A 23628-nucleotide genomic window follows, 5' to 3' on the forward strand; every position below is an offset into this window, starting at 1 on the left:
GAAAGACCCTAAGTCAAATTGGTTCGGATATACTTCAGTGGGCAGCTGATTCCACATAGTGGTAGTGGGCGGCAAGAACTCCCAACCCAAAACGCTCATATGACTTATACGTAGATATTAATGGATTCTATAAAACTGTAGTACATGGCTCTATTGTCAATAATACAGCGTACACGATATATTTATATTTGTATTTTTTCACAGTTTGGGTTACATTATCGAAGTTACATATGGATTAATAACTTGACAAACATTATTAGAATTATGTAAATAATTATAAGTTTTTAATAATAATACATACCTTTAATCCGTTCAAAAAGTCTTTTACTTAATGTGTAAAAGCTATTTTAACAAAAGGCAAAACTTGACAAAAATTTTACAACCCTTTTTCATCAGATGTAGGATTCTAATGGTGAGAGAAAGCTTTCCAGTAATTCTAGAGAGAGTCTATTTAATGCAAACAAACAATGAAATCTTTGCTCATTACAATATTATTGTAGATGAAAAAGATGTTGCATGTATAGAAAATCATATAAAAATACATGTAAATTGAAAACAGGGAAGGAACGACAAAATATTGTTACTTGAATGTTTGAAGAAGTTTCCACGGGAAAAATTACTCCCAGATGGATTGGCATACGAAATTTATATTTTCCCGGGAACAAAGCGTCTAAGTTTGTCTATGGCACTTCAGCTTAATTTTACTTCTGCGGGGACGTATTTGCGAAGTTTCATATAAACAGCTCTGTGGAAAGGTAAACAAGTTTAGTTTAACTCTCATTTCGACACTCTAAGGAGGCATACAGAACTTCTGGCGTCGTCTAATTAAGAAATAACTTCGGTCCATTCATTTCAATTTCATTTGGTAAATTAACTGTTTCGAAGTTCGGTTAACCTCTGTCGTTGTCAATTAACAAATTGTGTGTCTCATTTTTTATATGACATCTTTTAAATGTCAAAACGTACTTTATGAGCAAGACATCTAGCGCTGCTATACTTAGGATGATGACAGCTGTTTATTAATTGTACTGTGCATTACCTCATCTTAACCATAGAATAATATTTCTACTTCTACACTTTTTTTTTTTTTTTCGTCAGGAAATGCTTTTACGCATATCCCTACGGTATTTTACACCAGCAGGGCAGACTTAATAAACCCTACCCACTAAAACCTGACGGATGACTTCAGCTCGCCAAAGGGCGACGGCAGGTAACAGCTGAGCCCTATCCTTACCCCCGCCAAACGCGAATGCCACAATGCCACATGACTCCTCTCACACACAAATCTACCAAATCTTAACTTAGGGCAGACGTGCGAAAACACGGCGTCGCTGCCCCGGTCGTCGTTTCCTTACTGGCGGAGCATCTGAATCATTTTCACGCTGACGCTCCGCATTCTCTTTCTGACTCATGACGGCCTCACAAAAAGCCTTGAAGGCATTCCAAGGACCGTCATTGTCAGCTTCTACCATTCTTTGAATAATTAGTGGAAGCGACAGATTGCCATCAATGCTATCAGCAAGCACCGAGCGAAAGTAGTCCCAAGCCGGACACTCCTCCACTGTATGCCTCACCGTATCATCTAAACAGTCACAATGATGACAAGCGGGTGTCGCCTCTCTTCCAACGATTCGATGCAGATAACTTCCAAAGCATCCATGTCCAGAGAGAACCTGCACGAGCCGATAGGAAAGCGATCCCCACCGTCGGTCCACCCAGTGTTTCAAAAAGGGACGAATAAGATCAACGGTATGTAAACCAAACCGACATTCACTTAACTCTTCCCTCCATTCTTGCAAAATTAAGCGGCGATACTCCTCCTTCCACACCTTGACTACCTCCAGAGGTGGGTCAAAACCACCACTCCTGGCTTCAGCTCTTCTCCAAAAAATGTCTCCCAAAGCCAGAGCTACCAAGTGCCAAGGTGGAGTGGCGGCTATGACACATGCTGCATCACAGGATACTGTACGGTATGCCCTCGCAATTCTAATGGCAACTTTACGCTGTGACCGCCTCAGTATACCTTTGTTGTAAAATGTCAACTTATCCGCCCATATCGGACAACCATAAAGAGCTTTCGCACGTACTACACCAGCATAAAGAAGCCTACAGCCCTCGCCTGGCCCACCGATATTTGGCATTATACGACCCAAAGCCATTGCAGTTGACTCAAGCTTGGGTGCCAGGGCTGCAAAATGAGCTTTGAAAGTCCAACGGGCATCGAGAACCAACCCGAGGTATTTCAAAGTCGACTTTACTGCCATATGAACGCCATCTACAATTATTTCAGCGCCTCTAGGTGGAGACCTCCTAGCAAAACAAATGACTTCTGATTTTTGTAAAGCCACTCGAAGATCAAGTCGCCTTATACGAGTCACTACTTGTTCTACTCCAGCAGCAGCTAACAAACTCGCCTCTTGATAATTACATCCCTTGGCCGTCACAAGGGTATCGTCAGCATAACATATTAAGCCTACTCCTGGCATCAGTCTACCTCGAAGGACTACATCAAATCCAATGTTCCACAAAAGGGGCCCAAGAACCGACTCTTGGGGAACTCCACATCGAACCTGATAACATCTCCAACCTTCCCGACTTGGATATATGATCGATCGTTCAGAGAGATAAGCTCCTACTACATGTCGTAAGTAAACAGGCACACCATGATAAAAGAGACCGTCCATAATCGCTCTCCAGGGAATAGTATTGAATGCATTTGCAATATCTAGCGAAACCGCCAACACAACCCCACCACCAGAGACAGTTTCTTCGCACAAGTCCCTTAACCTAGCTAAGGCGTCAATTGTAGAGCGAGCACGCCGAAAACCGAATTGAGAATCAGACAGATTTGGACCAACGATCAGAAGATGCTTCTCGAGGCGCGAGACAATTATTCGCTCAAACAGTTTTCCCACCTCAGGAAGTAAAACAATAGGTCGATACGCCGAAGGTGAATCTACCGGTTTCCCAAACTTCCTAAGAAGAAGCAATTGACCTACTTTCCAGCTACTAGGGAATATGCCGTTCCTCAAAAGATCAGAAAGGAGATCTCGAAATCTGTTAGATAAACCATTATTAAGAGATTGCGCCAAAACCGTTCCATGCAATCCATCAGGACCAGGAGCGGTTCTTTTGTTTTGAATTTTAAAAATACCTGCCCCTAACTCACCCTCTGACACCTCAGGAATATCCTCTGAACGATCAAAGTCGACATTAATAAAAGGAATAGAATCACAAGGAAACAGCCATGTAACAACCATCTCAAGAAACGTTGGCTCCATTGTGGATGTTAGCGGCGGCCTCCAGGGACGGAGTTTACTCATGACAATATTATATGGTCGCCCCCACATATCACGATCCAAGGAGTTCAGGAGCTCCTTCCATGCCCTATCCTTTGCTTCAGCTATTTCCATCCGAAGAGCCCTTTTTGCTGCTTGATAAGAAGAATATAAACTTGCCTCTTCGTCCTGATCACGGTAACTGAGATGTCTTCTTCTAAAACGCGTGTACCGGCGACGTGCCTTAACACACTCCGCTCGTAGTTGGGCTAGTTCGGATGACCACCAATAGACGCTTTGCTTAGGTGAGATGGGACCGATCCGGGGCATAGCAACGTCACTGATACGAGTGAATGAGTTCCTAAACCATTCCACCTCAGAATCAATTGTAATATTTGAAGGTTTGGGATTCCAAGCTTCTACTAACGATACCTCGAAAAGCGCATCTTTGTCTAGATTTTTTCGGGACCATCTAGGACCTATCTCAGATGGAGCAGGACCCGGATTACTTACAGAAGAATCATTGATGTCAAAGCGAATGTACTTGTGGTCTGATAAAGTTTCAACATCTGACAACACCCTCCATCTATAAACATAACTTGCAAGTGCAGGACTTGAAAAAGTAACGTCCACAATAGAGCCACCATTCACAAGTCTGAACATTACCCCGATTCAGAGACACCAAATTTTGAGCAGCTAGCCAATCCAACAAAGCGTCACCACGTTCATCAGTTACTGGAGACCCCCACACTGTAGATTTAGCATTGAAATCTCCAGCGACAATAAGATCGAGCGGTCGACACCATGAAATAAGACAGCCCAGTTCGGACAAAAACGTTTCAAATTCAGCAAGCGTTTTATTAGGGGAAAAATAAGCACCGACAACTGCAATTCTTCCAATTTTTAAAGCAACACAACCTCTACCCTGCATTGTTGAAGCAACTGACAGCAAGTTGACATCATTTATAAAAATCGCAACAAGACCATCACGGTCACCGACCCAGTTGTTTTTATCTGGAACCATGTATGGTTCTGAAACAATCCCTATATTAACGATCCACTGTGTCAAACTCTGAATTAAAATGTCTTGAGCACTTGCACAGTGGTTCAGGTTAGATTGAATAAAACGTAGATCCATACTAACTAATTACAATTTCTTGGGTCTCCATTATGTCACTGCACAAAGATGGTTCTACTGAAACCTTCGTGTTGAATCTTCTCGGCAACTTTTGACTGGGAGCAGTATAAGCTTTCCCCCCCAGTCGATGATCCGCTGTTTTACCAGCCGCAATACACAGAGGATGAACAAACAGACGCACGATGACCTGGCTGGCCACACCGGTAACAAGACTTACTACGGTCTATTTCCGCCGTACAACGAGCTGCAACATGACCAGCTTGCAAACAGCGGAAGCACCTTAGTTCTCGTTGTTGCAGCACCGTCACCCTAGCTGAAGACCAGCCTACAAGCAGACGACCTTCAGACAGTTTCTTTGCAGCTTCCACCGGGCATTTCACCCACACCACAAAGCGACCCGTCTTATCTTGACGAACTTCACCAACTCTAACATGATCGGATGAGCACTCCCCTTTCTTACATACAGCGTATTTTACTTCGTCAGCAGTAACAGAATCGTCTAAGCTTGATACTCTTACTTCAACAGATTTAACAGGTCTCGACACAAGGATACCCTTCGTACCATAGCACTCCCTTAATTTTTTAGCCAGAACATCTGCTTTCTCTCCTCCACCTTCACCAGTGACTTGTATAATGGCAGCACCAGTTGCGGCACGTCTAAACCTAACTGCTTCAATTCCCAACTCCTCTAGCCTAATCTGTCCTTTCGCTTCTTTAATAGCCTCCGCATATGTTACGCCTTTTTTCAGAATTTCCGCCGGAACAGTTACAACAACAGCAGCTGTACGGGGCGTACGCAGTTTTGGCTTTTTAACTGGTGCCTGAAAACCTGTTACTATTGGTTGAGCTAACACAGCACCCGACCTTTCCCTTTTCTTCTTTTTTCTTTTCTTTCCTTTCCCAACAATCAACCAATGCTCTTTAGAAAGGTTGGAAGCCAATTGCAGAGGCGAGGGCTGAGCAATAGCAGATACCTTTTCAATGGCCATTATTTCATCTCCTGCAATTCTTTTATTTTTCTTCTTTTTTGAAATAGAGGATGGTACTTGGGGCAAATCAGTAGATGCTGCTTGCACCAAGCATCTGCTATTCACCTGCCTATTATTCTGGGATTGATCTGGCTCAAATCTAGGCGGCCTAACGATCTTGCATCGGTCCGCAGCTAGAGAAGGCCTTAATACAGGTGCAGGATTAAGCCTAGGCTCAAGACTCTCAATCCGCGCATTTAATCTATCCCCGATACGGCGCATCAGATTCGCCTCAAATTCCTCGGGGAGAGAAGGAGTAAGCAATGGCTCCTTTGAATTAACTCCAATATGTTTCCGAAGATCCGTCATATCCTGCTGGAGTATCTCAATTTGCTTTTTAAGGCGCTCGTTGTCTTCACGCAGAGATCGAGTTTCCTCAGAAACTGAACGTTGAGCAAGTACCCCAATATCCTTCCGCATGTCCGCAATGGCATTTTTTGCCATATGGACCCATTGTCCTTTGATATTGGACGATTTTGTGGCAACCTTTTCAACAACTCCCAGGCTAGCCTCAATCCTCTTTACTAAATCCAATGACATATCCTCGCCCTGTTCCGACACCAAGACAGAAGATAAAGTGCAACGTGTTTCTCGAGCTTGAATTTCCAATGCTAAAAGCTCTTATTCCTCTCGAGCCTTTTTCTCAGCTCTTGTTTCTTTTAACTTGGCAGACTTGTTAGTAGCAACCGAATCCACATTCTCGCCCTTAGTGGATGGCCGACCTCTGCCTTTACGCCGCGTTATCTTTGAAGACGCCTCTCTTGCGATATCTGAATCGGTGTCAGCGACTTCTCTGAAACGCTTCCGGGAGCTCCAAAACCGCGATGAACCTGTCAAAGACTCCCTTGCTACAACACCTGAGTATGTGGAAGAATCCGACATCTCAGGGCACTCCAACATAATATCACCGGGGGGCGCTGGCAAAACAAAATGATCGCCCGCCATTGCCACTCCAGCTTCCTGCTCAGCCGCATCACACGGCATCTCCACACTAACATCTTCTTTTGATTTGGTTTTTTTGTTTTTTAGATTATTTCTTGTTGTCATTTCATAAATTATTTTTCCATGGGGGAAAAACATAGTCCACCCAGGTGGTGGCCCCTGCACCTAGGTAACCCTTATACCACTCGGAGGACGAGAGGTATCCGAGGGATGGCCGCTAGCGACTGACTTTACTCACCAGCCACCTGTAAACACAGGTAACCGACACCGCGCAAAACCTACAAGGCGCCCCAATGTCGGGAATTTAAGGGTTTTTTATTGAGATTTTCCTTTCTCTCAAGGCCGGCCAATTAAGGCAAGCCCCCCTGGCCACAAGCATGCCGCTAGACATGACAACGACACACGCAGGAGGTAACAGGTTGCCCGACGGAGAGTCGAAACCCACCCGGAAACTGCTTATCGCAGCCACCAGATCCGTCGCGCCACAGACCTAGAAAGTCATCCACCATATGCAGAGCATTACAAATGTATATATAAAAAATAAAATAATAATAATAATAATAAAAATAAAAATACACAACACCGGTCGTAACCGATTCAAAAATTGAACCGGGGGCACGCCCTGAGCCCACCAGTCTTGGTCCACGCCAGTTGGATGTCGGAAGTCCAACCGGTCGGAAGTCCAAAAACAATGTGCCAAGAGCAATGCTCTTGATATTCACTAATACGAGTTAAACTACAAAGTTCAGTCCATACATTTCCCCAAGGTGCTGGCTTACACCCCAGATATAATGATACACCAAATGAAGCGCACAAACGCTGGCGGGCCATCCCAACGTGCGAAAATAGATGACGCACACCCTCCCCTTACGACCACTACTTCTACTGTTGTTCATCAAGTTTCTTCTATTTAAAGAAGCCTACTGAGAACTGTACCATCGGTCCAATCGTCTTCCCTAAAGTGCTGGCTTGCACTCCAAGTACTAGAGCCCCCCCGCCACGTCAAGGCTTGGACCTTGGGGGGTTCTACTTCTACACTAGAGCAACGATCCCCAGGTGCACAAATGGACTTTCCATCTTTGTAGGCAATTAACACTCCTTTGTACGGTGAAGTATAACATCGTGGAGAATTACGTATATACATTTTACCCAAAAATCGATTTTTTTCGTACACAATCCCGGAAATTTCCATATCTAAATGGAAAACCGACCCGCCACAATCAATTTATCCTTCAATATCCTCTAGCGGTATACCTACCACCTGCACAATAAATATTTATATTTCACCCCTCAATACAAATGTATCGCTTACTTTAGTCTTACTGAATAGAACACCGAATTTCATAATCTCGATTCACAATCGAGTCATAAGTATCTTTATTAATATGAAATTTTATGAAGGGATTATTTGTTTTTAAAATAAGATCTTTACTTATTTTAATTTACCATAGATTATAATTTAATATTTGGAAATAAAATACTGTAATATTATAATAACCTTTACGAGAATACAGCAGTTTTATTTAGCGAGCCGTATTTACACAAAGTTCACAGATGAAAATTTTATTGTGACTGACTATTAAAATTTTAACATCACCATAGATGTACACTCTATCTATTACTACGAGTTAATATTTGTCATATTCCGAGTGTTTTTGTATTCCTGAGTTTTTCGGTGTTAATTTAATTTACGACGGATCATAGGGGCTAAATAGCCTCAGTGCGTTGTTTCTTGTTAATACAATTAGATGGATGATACTGTTACTTAAATATGTGTTAGTGGATGCTAAGATTATCATGAAATTTTGTGATTATTATTAGCCAATGTTATGATCGAGTGAATTGACCGTTAAAGTTTATTGTTGCTTTGGTTAATATTTGAGATATCTCTGAATACTTTTAATATACATAACTTAATCTGATTTGATTTTTTTATTGCCATAGAAGGCAAACGGCCTACATTATCATTATCGTAATTATTTCTTAGTTTGGAATCATTACTTATCGAATATTGTTACGACCAATCCAGAGCACAGCAAATGCGTCGAGTGGAGTCTTGACTTTCGACAGTGCGTACAGGGAACGCTCCTACAGATTGTACAAATTAGGAATTCAGTCGAGAATGGTGGTGATGAGACGTTGGAGCGAGTTAAGTCTGGTAGATTATGATTAAAAGTGAGATCGGTGCTTTGTACCCGCTGCTTGTTATACTTTAAGTTAAAATTTTCGTTGTAGTGTTAAAAGGAATAAATCAAAATTAAATGTTGAACGATAATTATTAATATTTTTTGTGATCGCACGTTACACACATGACGCCCACTAAACCCGCTAATGCGACGACATTATCAATGGTGTGATGACATCCCTTTGTAAAAGCACTGAAACTTTAAATGAAATCATACATGAACTATGATTATTAGAAGTCCCTACCATTCATTACCATAAAGTACCTATTTGGCGGCCACAATGCGTTGCATTACGATAGGTCTTCGCCAAAACACAGTAATAAATTTCCACTGATGTGTTACCGCAGATCGAATACAGTTTTTCATGATAAAATGGAGTTACACTGTCGTCTTAATAGCTTTAAATGAAATAGTGAGAGCGCTTGATGCATGACCGCCGTTTCCAATTGAAATATGGACACTAGAAATTGAAACATATAGTTTTGTTTTGGCTATGCCATAGGACATATTTCAATCTATTCCTTTTATTATACTATCATAGAGTAGTTCGGTTAAATCATATTTAGTTATGAATAAAATTACCTTTGCATAGGCGGATTATTTTACAATTCAAATGTGATAGATTATATAAAAAATCTACACTGATTAATTGACCAAAATGTTGATTTTTATTAAATAATTCACATAATTTTAAAGCATATAAGACCAAAAAATACTTGAAATCTCTCGACCCTAGAATATTCTGTTTATTAATTAGCGCGAAGCTTTAATGTAATTTTCAGTGTAAAATTTTGATTTTGAAACTTTCCCCTTTAATCTTTACTAATTAGGTATTCTGTATAAGTCTATTATGTTCATCTACGTCCTTATTATAAATAAGCTTACGGAGCATTACATTCAAAGTATTAAATGTAATATAATTAGTAACCTTTCGTTAGCGTTACTTTGTTTGCGTGGAAACAAAAGAAGCTGTTAGTAATGATTGTAAGCTTAATAAAATTTATTGCTTGGTTGAGGGTATTCACAGTGAGCGCTAGGTTTGACTCCCGTATATTGAATCAAATCAAAAGAGGCAAAAGGATGATACATCTTTTTGTGTTATGGACTAATATAATATCTGTTTTTGTTTGAATAAAAACTGTTAATATGAAAATCATTTAATAGAAGAATATATAGACTTCTGATGTAGAAACTCTAATCATGTTATTTCTGCCAGATACTGTATTTGAGCTTTTAATGTTAATATCTAATAATGTTAAAAAAAACGGCTAAATGCAATTGTTATATAGTTTGAAAAAAAGATATGACTAGTGCATTATGTTTTTATAATGTTTTTAGTTATATTAATGTTTCATAGGCTCATTAGGTTTCTTTCAGTGAGCTCGTGAGGTATCCAAATATATAGCTTTATTTTGTACCCAGATTTTTTCAAACGCGCCATAACTGTTTTGTGCTCAATTACCAGTTCTTCAGCTACGTTGTAATAACTGATATGCCGATTTTGCTCCACTTTTTCAAAAATGGCATCCAATTTATCCGTAATAGGGTGACCAGAGCGACGCGCATCTTTGACATCAAAATTTCCGGATTGAAAACGCCTAAACCAAATTTGTACTACTCTCACAGACACTGCACTATAATAGGTCCATAAGCATCGTAAACTTTTTTTTGCGGCTTGCGTTGCATTTTTACCTTTTTTGTAGTAAAATTTTAAAATGTATCGAATTTCTTCATTAGTTTCACTCGTCTTGACAGTAAGAACAATAAAAGTCACACATTTTCTTAATTTGAATTTGAACTTTTAATGATACCAGACCAGCCAGATACAAATAGTATAGCCACAGAGATTTTATTACAAGTTCATACTATAATGCAAAAAGACCCAACCTAATATTATTATTATAAGACAGCTGAATTTGTTCGCCAGGTACAACGCGCTACCCTTATAAACAGTAGTTTTTCAATGAATACCTACTGGTATAACTTCTTTTACGTCATCCACACAAAAACTCTATTTATGTGGAATAATATGTTTATCAAACTTACTATACTACATAATGTACTAATACTAATACTAATACTTTTTTAACGCGAGTAAAACTTAAAACAAAACCTAACTAATACATACTAAATATTTATTTAAGGACAAGCCTTTAGGAGATGTTCTAGGCATTCAACTTAAAAGCATATACAACTAATGTTTCCCTTAATTGATCTCAAACGTACCAATATCTAAGCTTACAGTGGAATTTCTCATTTCACGTAGGCCGTCATATCCCATCAGCCAAAGAAATTACAATAAATATCTGTAGTAGATTCGTATGGGTATTTATACGAGTTCAATCTCATTAGTGAACGGCCATGTATAATGTATAAATCTATAAAGGAAGAATTAATATTGATTCATATAATTTATTTGGGAACCGATTTAAAATAACAATAATAATAGTGTGTCCGCTAATTGCCATCGGCCGTGCTTAATTAAACGGATTGCTATTTGTTTTCATACATTCAGAGGTAATATACGTTTTAATGGGATAGTATTATAATGTTGAAAGGTTTAAAATGGTATAAAATGCAAATTGTTATTAACGTACTCGTTATGATAAAAATTACTGGAAATTGGTGAAACGCATTGGGTAGCCAATTTAATAGATTTAAATTAAAGCCCTGAAATACTGGAAATTGGTTTATACATAACAATAGTAATAAGCACACTTAATGTCTTATTTATATTTTTAGCGCTATGAAACAAATAGTTCTATTATTAATATTTTCTTTGCTTTACTTTAAATAACACTTCAATAACGAATATATAAGCGAAATTATTTTATTATTTAAACAAGTCATAAATTATTTAGTTTATTATTTGGCGCTAACTACCAAAACTACATTATTTCAATGGACTGATTGACAAAGTGAAATTTATATCTCTATTCAAAACATAATGATTTTTTTTAGTTTTTAAGAGTCTAAAATCTAAATCTTTGTTCTGTTACGTGTGCACGAACCGGTTGTTCACCGATTAATGCGAGTACATGTACGTGCGTACTTGCTCAAAGAAGGAAATTAGCGTAAGGATCTTAGCACGTCTGAGACCTATGAAAGCACAGTGTTTGTTAGGCACAAAACGCTGATTATTTAGATGCCTATAAAGGAAAAGGAAGTGATGAAATCTGTATTCAAGACCATGTGTTTTAGCGCAGCTTATTGTAAGTTTATCACTTTATAAGCCCACTGATCCTCTGAGCTGGTGTTAACAACTATGTAAAATAAATAAAACTATACATGCAATCAATAAATGTATCTATATAGAACGTTTGAAAGTTTAAAACGAAAAACTACGTTACTATTTCCATAACATAAAATCAATCTAGAAAATAAGTTCCGCTGCAAGATAACTGCGCAAAGAGAAAATATTTTGTAACAAACATACCAGCTAAAACAACGCCCAAACTTAAACAAACTACATGAAATTGAACTAACAAGTTGTGAATACACAAAACATTGTTTTATCTTATAACTAGCGGTTCCCCGTGGATTCATTCGTGTTAATTTTATAATTGTTGAGAAAACACTTTTTAAACAAATTGAAGCTAGGCATTATTAATATAAACTTATAATTATTTACATAATTTTAAAGTTTTTCGACGTCTGTTATCGAACAATAATCACTGTCACCATGACCACGTACGCTGTAAAGCATGCGAAATTTCGGAAAAAATTATGAAATAAATTATAAGTTTATAACAATAATATATATCTTCAATCCGTTTAAAAAGTGTTTTCTTAATGTGTAAAAGTTATGTTAACAAAAGACAACACTATTTATTATTGTTGTAAATTATTATGTATTAGTGCGGATTTTGGGTACGGAATATTACACCGTTAAGATTTCTTCCATCACGGTGAATGCACTCTTCAAAGTGAATTTGCAGAGACACACCGTGGGACGTCAACTGATATGGCTCTCACTTCTGTCGTTATTTTAACTGCTCAAAATTCCTAAGAGGGATATCATAAGTCTTGCTTTGAGATAACTCCATAAAAAAGTCAGCTGAGATTAAGTCGGGAGATCTGTCAGCCACAATATGTCTCCAAAGGCGCTTATGATTTTACCCGGAAACAACGCTTTCAGTGTCTGGAGACAGGTATTTCTGCTGTAGGCTGAGGTAAAATATTTTTTTTAGATTCTAAACTACATTTGTTTGTTTAATGCCAAGCATTACAATCTGAAAAAATACTGGAACTACAAAAAGTTCTCATATTCACTTTATGTCTACTGTAATACGCAATTAGTTTTAAATCACTATAGAAGTTTGCATCTCACCTTCATATATTTAAAGCCAAGAATAAATAAAGAATGTGCTGAAACTATGCCGTCTATACTAAGGATAGCTTTACATTTGCGACCGGTTAACAAAAATTAATGGGACATCCCTGAGTGACATCTTTTTTTTGCATTTCAAAATTGAAGAAGGCCATGTTTTCGGTTCGGTTATTCGCGTCGGCTTCGATCACGAAATAGACAGCATTACCTACACTCCTGTAGTAGAGTTTCTGCTGTTATAGTCAAGTAGACAAGTTATATTATACGGAAAAGGCTCAAATACTTGTCAACACAATATAGGTATATTATTTATGTCCTTTAAATTAACTATATCTCAAAAACTACTTATTTTGATAAAAGTCTCTCGTGTTTTAGTTTCCGAATACATCAAACAGACGTACTTAGTGTAGGTATGAGTACCTTCACTTTGAAGTCTTTTTGGATATATTGGTAATGATTTATTTATTTATAATAACGTTATTAATTATAGAGATTACAGTAGGTAGTTAAACTTACATGTAAACCTCATTTAAATATATAGAACTTATTGCAATATGAACGACGATTTTTACTTAGAAATAATGTTTGAAAACCTTGACAAAAATTTTATACCCTTGTAAAACGAGGGATTACATCTCGAGATGTGTACAGTACAGTCGTGCGACAAACGACATCACTACGAGCCTCGGACGCTTGCCAACTATATTTTGTCCTGTAACAATGCGTATTCTCAACACGACTGTACAACTAAAATCAATAGAATTATTATAAATCGAATAAATTCTTTAACTTATTTCATGTCCGGCTTGGAACATTTTTCAGTGTTCTATTTTAGAATTTGTTCAGATTGTTTTGACATTGGTATATTTCCTTTACTTTACCTACTCTGTTTGCGAATAGCTATGATAAAAAAAATAGTATATCGTGTCATATTTCAACATAGGCATGAGTTTATGGAAAGCAATATAAGTTTTTAATGTGAGTTTAAAAAATTCACAGTTTCCCTAAATTTCTGCTGTTTAGCCGTATTCTATTTCTACTTTGCCTTGCCAAGCATAGATTACTGTGCACCATTTCTTTTACTTCTTTCTTTTTACTCTCATTCTATGATGGGATGGATATCAGATTAAATCGCTGTATCACAAGAGGAATAATGACAGTTATCAAACCGATGCTCACTTGAGTCACTTGCGGAGCTTCACCGCCGCCAACTTTTACCAGAAAACGATTATTATCATTTTTAAATCAGGTAAATTTTTGCCTCCTGCCGGGATTCGAAATCGAGGCACGAACATGTAAATACTATGACATTAAAAATAAATACATACAATAAAGCATAACAAATTTTAAAACTAGGTTCTAGATGTTTTTCTTATCCATTTGGATATTAAATATTGTACATTGGCATAGCACCCAACATAGAATTTTCTGAGAAACATTTTGAGAATAGCAAACCTATTGTGTGATATTTTTACAAGTAATACTTCTTACCTGTCACAATCATAAGCCGCTCCAATCGACATCTCCTCACGAGATATCGGAATATTTTTCAAAAGCAATGTATTCTATTTTTATATTTCAATGATGTCATTTCATCACCCACTCAAAACATTTTCTTTCTAAAAACGATTTGATAATTCGAACTTATAATTATTTTAAAAATTAGTTCTTGCCTAATATAGAACGTTTCAGTGCAGCGCCACCTATTGAGGCCATTGTACCTTCAAAGCCCCAGTTTTGAGTGACCTAAATTTTTAGTAGCTCCGATGAATCGCAACTAATTAAAAACTTCTTGACGGTATTTGCATAAATTTATTAATATAAAAACCATTAATGCTCATTATCAGATGTCATACCATAAATATGTTGCTTTATTTATTTTAGAATCTTATTAATAAACTCTTAAACAAGTTCTCGTACGTCAAATTCTGACATAATAATCAACGTTCCGTTAAATATAGAAATGGAGCGTATCACATCCTTCGTTCGAGTGCGCCAAACTAATAAATAACAGGTCATCAATAAGTAAAAGCCATGTTCCAAGCGAAACTGTTCTCGATATATCACTGTATATCGAGTGCAATACTTTACGCTTTTTTGGGTTTTTCACATACAACACTTTATTTAAGCTCCAAATACCTTGTACCGATGAAAGCGATACGAATAGAGCTTTTGTTTTTCTCGGCTGCGCATTGTAGGTAACAGTAGCCGTATACGCTTAGATATATATGATGAAATTACTATAATAGTGTCTTCACGCGACATTGAAAAAAAAACCTCTATAAATATACAAAATAATTTATTTGATTATTTACATATTCCGGTCGATTGACTGACCAGGATTGATGAAAAGTTACTAGTCAAAACGTCGAGTTAAGTAAAGGTATTTTTTTTATTAAAGCATACTTCACCTATTGAAATATAAACGCAATCTCGAGGGCGTCTACTTAAGTTATTGACATTTTTCTATTCGACATTTGTCTCGGTACAAGCAAGTATTGTGCACATAGAAAGTTAACGAAAAATTTCGAAGTTAAAAATTGCCTTGAAAAATCTACAATAATATTATGACGTACTTTACCCACTCAAGTAACAAACTTTATCCAAAACAGTTTCTGTGGGTAACAACGAATTCAGAGTGTGCCGAGAATTTGCGTTTACCATGTATTTGATAAAGTTCTTACGTGGAAAGGACAACAATCTGGCAATGCTCTAGTACCTAGGCGTCAGGGTGCCTAATGGTTACGTGTGGAGGCGACCGCTTTTACTATTCGTACCCTCAGCGAAAACAATCCTCTCGAAAGCGGCACACATGACACAATAAATGAAAATAATTAATGAACAGCATATATTTAGATACATTTTTAATGGTACGTTGAGTGAACTGACAAAACGTATGCTTCATGTTAGTTCCTATACTGTATAAAACAGTAAGTATTTTTGTAAATATTCTTTTAATGTATTTATTATTTTTGATTCTTTTAATCTATTACTGTTTAAATTTGTGTATTTTTTCTATGTGTATGTATTGTTTGGTATGTGATGTTAATATAAATAGCTACCGCATTGAAGTAATCTGTAATGGTGGCTCACAGTGTTAAATAAATACATAGAACATAGGAGTCACAGCATGGACAACACCGAAGATTTTTTCAAACTTTTAGGTACAATTAAAAAGCACAAACCCTGTAGGAAACTGGCTACTAAAACTTAATTACAATTTAATATAATTCTCCCCTATTATCACGCTCGTCTCAAGTTTTCACTATTCTGTAGAGATTCTGAGCGATGTATTCGCTTCGTCAAAGTGGTGAAGTTAGAAGCAAAGTTACAGAGAATAATGGTTGTGACTAGAGATTGTGGCAACCGCAGCTATGCTGTGTGTTAGTGTGAAATATGATGGAAAGAAACAGTGCATTGTTTTAATTTATTAATTGTATATAATTTCTTTACACATGGTCAAGGGTGTACGTGCAAACTGAAAGATCGCTTGTATTATATTATTTATATAGTGTCATCCTCCTTAATTTTAAGCTCTGTTTACATTGTAGCTAAATCAATCAAAGAAGTCAATATAGGTTTGTAACAATACAGGGATGAAGAACGAAGAAAGCACACATCTTATCGACCACTTTTGATATAAAGCGAAAAAATATTAGATCTAATAGTGGCGAATCTGAAGGGCTTCGAAGAAATACGATCAATGATTCAGACACTAATCACAGACGAACCCCAATTCTAATGCGCGTATAACAAGGCATGATTAGCTTAGACTTAGGGTACGTTTCGGAGCTAAGATTAAAAATGACTGACTACGGTATGTCTCCGCTAAGAGTTGTCTCAACCTCAAACTAACTAACCGTTAGACATAGACTTTTACTTATTTGTATCTACCCAAACTTTATTTTTTTATTTATTAACAAAAAAAATGTTCTTATTTTTTGATGATACATCATACAAAAATACATACAACCCTTAATTGTCACCCCTCTACGATCAACCGCTATTTTTATTATAGTAGATAGGTTAATTTTATTGAACTAAAAAAGTGTTTCCTGGAAATAATAATAATAATAATTTATTGCTAGCATATGATACAAAAAGGTGGTACAAAGCTTGATCGAATATTCTACTACACACAATGGCGCGCAAATTTATATTTAAAGTAGTTTTACATTTACATTATTAGTCATATGAATTTGTCAATTCTGATATTATTTGTATCGTACATATCATATCAAATGTTATTAAATTTATATCAACTACAGTGTCTCACGCAAATAATCATTTATTGAATTATACATTTTTTCCAAAAGTAATACACCAAGTCGATTTTTAAAGACTAGTCGAAAGATCTTTTAATTCTTTTGGTAAATTATTGTTAACCTTAATAGCCATACATAGCTAATCGACGTTTGCTGGGTCAGCTAGTTAATATATAAAAAAATGTTTATTCAAATAAGATAGCTACAAGACAAGAAAGACACAATTAAAGCGAAATTTATAATAGGTAAAATAACAAACATTTTACATAAGGGGTTGATACTTATTTAGAGAAAACACTGTTTTGTGTATAAGTTAAATGCCCCGTGTGATTACCTTTTCAGTGCAATTTGTTTAACAAATTTTACAGATCCTTTTTAATATAATTCTTTGTTTAAATATCAACTAATCGAATTACAATGTTTTTTATTTAATTTCTGCGTTTCATACACGTCATAGTTACCCATTTACTTTATTAGATCTAGTTATACTGATATTAGAGTTATCCTAGTTTCTAGGGTTCAAACGCTGTGTTCATACGCTTTCGAACACGCATTTTTTTTCTAAGACGTACATGTTCAAAAACTTTTACTTTCTTGCGAAAGAGCAAATGGTTGACCACATTGAATGAAATGAAACTTAGTAATTGTAACTTTGTAGTAATTTTGAAAAATAACACTATAAGCCAAAACTATCATGCAAATGTCAAGTTATATTTAAAAGCAATTATATTATTTTCTAAGTCATATTATATAATATATTTCTCTCAAAACTTCAATTATCTACGAACACCCTCACCTTAAAAGCACCGTGCCTTTCTCTATTGACATCTATTGAAATTAATTCCTCTTGAAAGCATTATATGGTACATAGTTTTATTGCCACGGTGTAGTGTTTTTTTAATGCAGTGCGGTGGTAGATTCTGGTACTCAAAGCAGTGTAATTTAAATTTTCATATTCAAATAATAAAGCTATTAAGATTCTAATAGAAAAATATAATAAAGTCAACTTTTGTTTTATATTAAATCCATTTAATTCTTTTGAAGTTCAGTACACTTTCAACGCCAGGGCAAAAGATGTAACAAAATAAATTAGATTTAAGCAATACACTACTAAAGGCCGTTTTGAAAGACGTCTGTAGGTGATAGAAAATATAAAATAATATTCTATAGTAATCTAATCCCTAAAGTTCATTGTAAATAAAAATATTTGCCCAATAATCCGAGACTTGAATCAAATGTTATTATGATAGACATTATTAAATGAATTCTAATATTGCTTTATCAAATTGTTATTAAATATATGATTATTTAGTTTTAATTCTTATAAAATACCGTTGTGTAGTATTATAATAATTATACACACAAACACACACAATGGGTCTTGGCCTCCGAAACGAAAACCTTCTTCTTTACAATTATTATTATATCTGTCTTAGTGGAGCTTCACAATATTTTTGGGTTGTCCTAAGTTAAAATTTCGACAAAGAAATGGTTTTGTCTTGGAAAGCACGGTAGGCGAAACGATAGAATATTGCACACTTTATCTTATTGTTTATTTCGCACTTAATGATTTAGGTGATTAGCCTTCTGTGCCTGAGACATTATGAAATGCCTGTTACCCCAGGATGTTTCCCTTAATTGTAGAAGCTAGTGGTAATTGCGCACGTAGAATGCGTTGGAACACACGCTCAGGGTTAAGAATTGCGCTCTTATCCATTACACTAACACTATTCTATTAGGTTAATGTATATCTAGAATGATTCAGGTTAATTTATTTGTTCCATATTAGGTTAAAAATCACTAAACTGAATTTAAGTAAAACAAACAAGACATCAGCTAATAAATAGATTAGCTGCCATATGTCGTATTTAAACCAATAAATAATTATCGGCGCGTGAACAAACACATGGTAAAATAGCAATCCTCTAACTACTTAGCGTAGAATGTGTTCAGAAAAGAAATATGAAGCAATTTCGGTAATGCTTAGTTGTCGAGCCACAAGGGAATGAAAAATTCAAGGGGCCGACGTACATTACTGCTACACATCGCTGAGAGCGTTTTGTTCGTGATATATTTTTTGCAATGGAACTAATGGGATTCACTTGTCTTCCACGTCTAAGTTTTGTTGACGAGTACGGTGGCATATGGGACTTTTAGCTTTGAGGGTTCGCAATATGCAACGGTATACAATTATTGCTTTACGCAAAACATAACAGCATCGATACTGAAAAACGATCGTTCGTTCATAGTTCATCGTTCACTTGAATAAGTTGTATTCCTGCTATAAGACAATACAACGCAAATTGTATTTATTATTCAGAGATATTATATAATTTGATTATATTTGAAAAGCTGAGGTCATTAAGGCCTCAGTGATCAATAATCCCAACATTTTTTTGTTACTTTTTTAAGATTAAAAAGTATACAAGGCTGTTGGGTAAAATAAAATTTAGTTTTAACATTCCTTCGTAACGTCTAACGTTCCGACTGCATGGAATACCATATATAATTATTTTAATTTAACTTCTTTTCTGACGTTTTTAAGTTTACTTGTTTACCTATATGAATAAAGTTATTTTGAGTTTATATATGACGTATAAATTAAAATAAAATATTAAAAAGACGTTGATTTAATTTAATCTCCGTGAACATAACAATATATCGCATCTATTATTTGTATGCTATAGTTACTAATAAAACCTAGTATATTGTATATCCACTTCTTGCTTCTAAAATCTGATAGATTCTCAGCATATCACGTACCATCGATTTACCCTCCTGGGGTCAAAGGATATTTATGAAGATAATTCAGATTTATTATCGCCATATTTTACTGTTGAGCACCTCTTATCTTGAGCAAAAAGTTTTATCTGATACATTTTTGAGACTTTTGTACTATGGGTTGAAACTACTTTGGCAAAAACAGCTTAAGGTTCTGATATGAATTTTACTAACTTGCAGTAGTTAAATGTAAAATGACAAGTAGAAAACGTAAGTCTAGTAATTCGTGCAAGTGATTATTATATATTAGGTCCTTACATATGAAATTGGCGTATTTCGTACTGGCCACTTTAATCACGATGTGCTCCTCTTTGGTAAGGAATTTCAAATTCAAATTTGTACAGCTAGTTACTCATGTATTTGTGCTTCGATGACCGTCATTCGTTTGTTTTTTTCTGTTTGCGTCACTCATTTTACAAAATGGAAAACTTAAAGTATCGCATTATTTACGAGTACGAGTTCCGCCGTGGCACTAGTGCTGCGGAAACGACTCGAAGGGTGAATGATGTGTGTGGCGGTCATGTTGCAAAAGAAAACACAGTTCGTTTTTGGTTCCAATGTTTTCGTTCTGGAAATTTCGACCTGCAGAACAAGCCCCGTGGACGGCCTGAGACCCAAGTTGATAATGAAGTATTGAAGGCTATTGTGGAAGCGGATCCATCGCAAACCACGTCCGAGTTAGTTGCAGGCTGCGGTGTTAGTGATAAAACTGTTTTAATTCACTTGAAGCAAATTGGGAAGATTAAAAAGCTTGAAAGGTATCCACCTCACGAATTGACTGAAGCAAACCGGCAAACGCGCGTCGACTGCTGCGTTACATTACTGAACTGGCACAATAATGAAGGTATTTTAAACCGAATCATTACTTGTGATGAAAAATGGATTCTTTACGATAATCGGAAGCGCTCAGCGCAATGGTTAGATTCTGGCGGGCCAGCCAAATCCTGCCCCAAGCGAAAATTAACCCCAAAAAAGTTACTTGTAAGCGTTTGGTGGACTAGTGCCGGTATTGTTCATTGCAGTTTTCTCAAATGTGGCCAGATATTACGGCTGATATCTATTGTCAGCATTTGCAAACCATGATGAAAAGCTAGCGGCTAAACAACCTAGGCTGATCAATCGCTCCACGCCACTGCTGCTTCACGACAACGCTAGACCACACACTGCACAACAGACGGCCACCAAATTAGAAGAGCTTCAATTGGAATGTCAAGACATCCTCCGTACTCCCCGGACCTTGCTCCAACAGATTACCATTTTTTTCGAAATTTGGACAACTTCTTGCAAGGGAAAAAATTTAACTCTGATGGGGCAGTCCTAATCGCCTTCACAGATTTTATTGATTCCCGTCCGACTGGTTTTTTTAGTAAAGGGATCAATGAACTACCTATGAGATGGCAAAAGTGCATAGAAAACAATGGTTCATACTTTGATTAATTAAATATATTATAATGATAATAAATATATTTAAAAATATTCGACTTTTTGTTCCTCCCATACAAAACGCCAATGTCATATCTAAGGACCTAATATATAAACTAGCTGACCCGACAAACATCGTTTTGCCATGTATATTATTTCCAGGAAGCATTTTTTTAGTTCAATAAAAATAACCTATCTACTATAATAAAAATAGAAGTTGATCGTAGAAGGGTTACAATTAATGTATGTTGTATGTATTTTTGTTTGCTGTATCATAAAAAAATGAAGTCTAAAAAAATGGGGTGGACACCCACCCCATATCACTTATGGGTTTGAAAAGTAGAAAGTAGGCGATTCTGAGACTTACTGAATATGCATTAAAAAAATCATAAGCATCGGTCGAGCCGTTTTGGAGGAGTATGGGACATTATGATACGAGAATTTTATATATAGATTAAACTGTATATATCTAAATACATTCAAGAACTTTTTTAATACTTGAGTATTAAATATTCACTTGAATGAATAAATAATGTACCTTAGATCGGGCATAGGTCGTCCGATGTGTTTTTTGTTTTGTATTCTGCCTCGGTACGGTTTTAAATTTGTTATATAGTTGCGTCCCCCTGAATTTGTTGTGTTTTGTGACTTGTCAGGCACTTGATAGCACCATTGCACCGGGCTTTGTACCAACTCAACATGGTACCATAGAACAAATAAGACTTCTATTGATTGATGATATGATTCAAAGCAACAATTTAGTGAATACATTTGAAAAAGTTTTTAGACACACTACCACAGTAAAGTGAGTTGCCGCGTATAACCGACCCTGTAGCACGCTTTGTGTTGCTTCAATTGAATGTTCCATTCGGAAACACTGGGTTCGATCTCCATAACTATTTTATTTTAATCTTTGTTGAGATAACCTAGTTCTTCCAAATTAAGTTGGCATAAGGTAAGTATTTAAATAATAAAACAAGTTTTGCAAATAACTCTGGGATTCATGAAAGCTGTGAGATATGTGTAAAGTGGCGGTAGTGCTCTCTGCGCCACTTAAATATTTAGCAGAGTGCAATACATAAACATACTGCGTTCAATTACTATACGATCTACCGCTGAGGGTACTTTATATAAATAAAATATATTTTAACTCCGTTGCTAGTCATTAAAACACACCTGGGACCTGTTAGTTTCAAACTGTTTTTTTTCGTCTATAGGTATTTATTTAGTGAGAATTTTATTTTTACTTCGTAGTTCTTGTTTGTGGTTTTAAAGAAACGGAGTGAATTTTTAGAAGTTTTTTACAACGATATGTACTTATTCATTATTTTTATATGCTTACAACATTTTGTACTACCACATGAAAAATAATATTAACGTACGTTCTTTTTCTTTTACCCACTTTTTTAGTGAATCACGGCACAGCTTTGATCTATGATTTATTAATTTTACGTTTTCTTTATAAGTTTATGTACATATTAGTTCAGCCGGAAGATCCAATCTAAAAAATTTGGCTAGTTCCAATTTACATTTGTATGTTTTTTTAGTTCTAATTGACGTCATAACAAAAAACTCGCTTATTAAAAAATAAAAGGATGTTGCCAGCTTTAAGTGCTAAAGTTCCGGGGAAAATGCCTCAATAAGAGCGGCAATGAAACGCGTTTTAATATACGGCGTTAACTGTTTGTTCATTAAAATTATAAGGAGTTTTTATCCTCATAACTTTATTTCTAGCTAATATTTTTTTTTTATATTAGATTGTATTTATTTAAATGGCGATATGTTTGTACGCTATAATAATATTCTTTTCTCAATCGTCGTGCGTTTTAACCCCCCCCCCCCCCATGTAAACATGCACTTTATACATTATAACATGCCGGTATTTTCCTTGCGTACAAACAACAAAATGTATGAATTATTGGATCATTGAGGAAAGTTATCTATAAAAGAAACCCTGTGGCCTGATAGAGCAGCCCTGGTTTATTTATTGTTATTTATCTTGTCTTTTTATTTTATATTTGATTAAAAGAACAAAGTAAAGTAAGTCCCATTCTAGAGTGTTGTTGACACTGTGGTGCCTTTATTATTGATGGGCATAATTTATGGGATTCGACTGTTCTAAGGGGAGGGAATCGTAATTTATGAACCCCCCTGAATAGGTGACTACTAATTTTTGTCGAAGTTTGGTATACTCTGTAAATAATTGCGTCTTAGTTTTCGAGACAGTGATTTATTGACTTTTGCTAGCTATACTTTAT

General features: G+C 36.0%; 1 protein-coding gene across 1 annotated transcript; it reads right to left on the bottom strand.

The window, feature by feature from the left end:
* Positions 1-1301: 1301 nt before the first annotated feature.
* LOC123709505 lies at positions 1302-2486 on the bottom strand. The gene has a single exon (XM_045660896.1). It carries the CDS (start codon positions 2484-2486, stop codon positions 1302-1304), a length of 1185 nt encoding a protein of 394 aa, XP_045516852.1.
* Positions 2487-23628: the final 21142 nt, after the last annotated feature.

The sequence above is a fragment of the Pieris brassicae genome, chromosome 5 (assembly GCF_905147105.1).
Source record: "Pieris brassicae chromosome 5, ilPieBrab1.1, whole genome shotgun sequence".
Taxonomy (NCBI): Eukaryota; Metazoa; Arthropoda; class Insecta; order Lepidoptera; family Pieridae; genus Pieris; species Pieris brassicae.

Excerpts from the sequence above, each read along its gene's own strand:
- LOC123709505 (XM_045660896.1), bottom strand. The coding sequence starts at position 2,486 with ATGCCAGGAGTAGGCTTAATATGTTATGCTGACGATACCCTTGTGACG.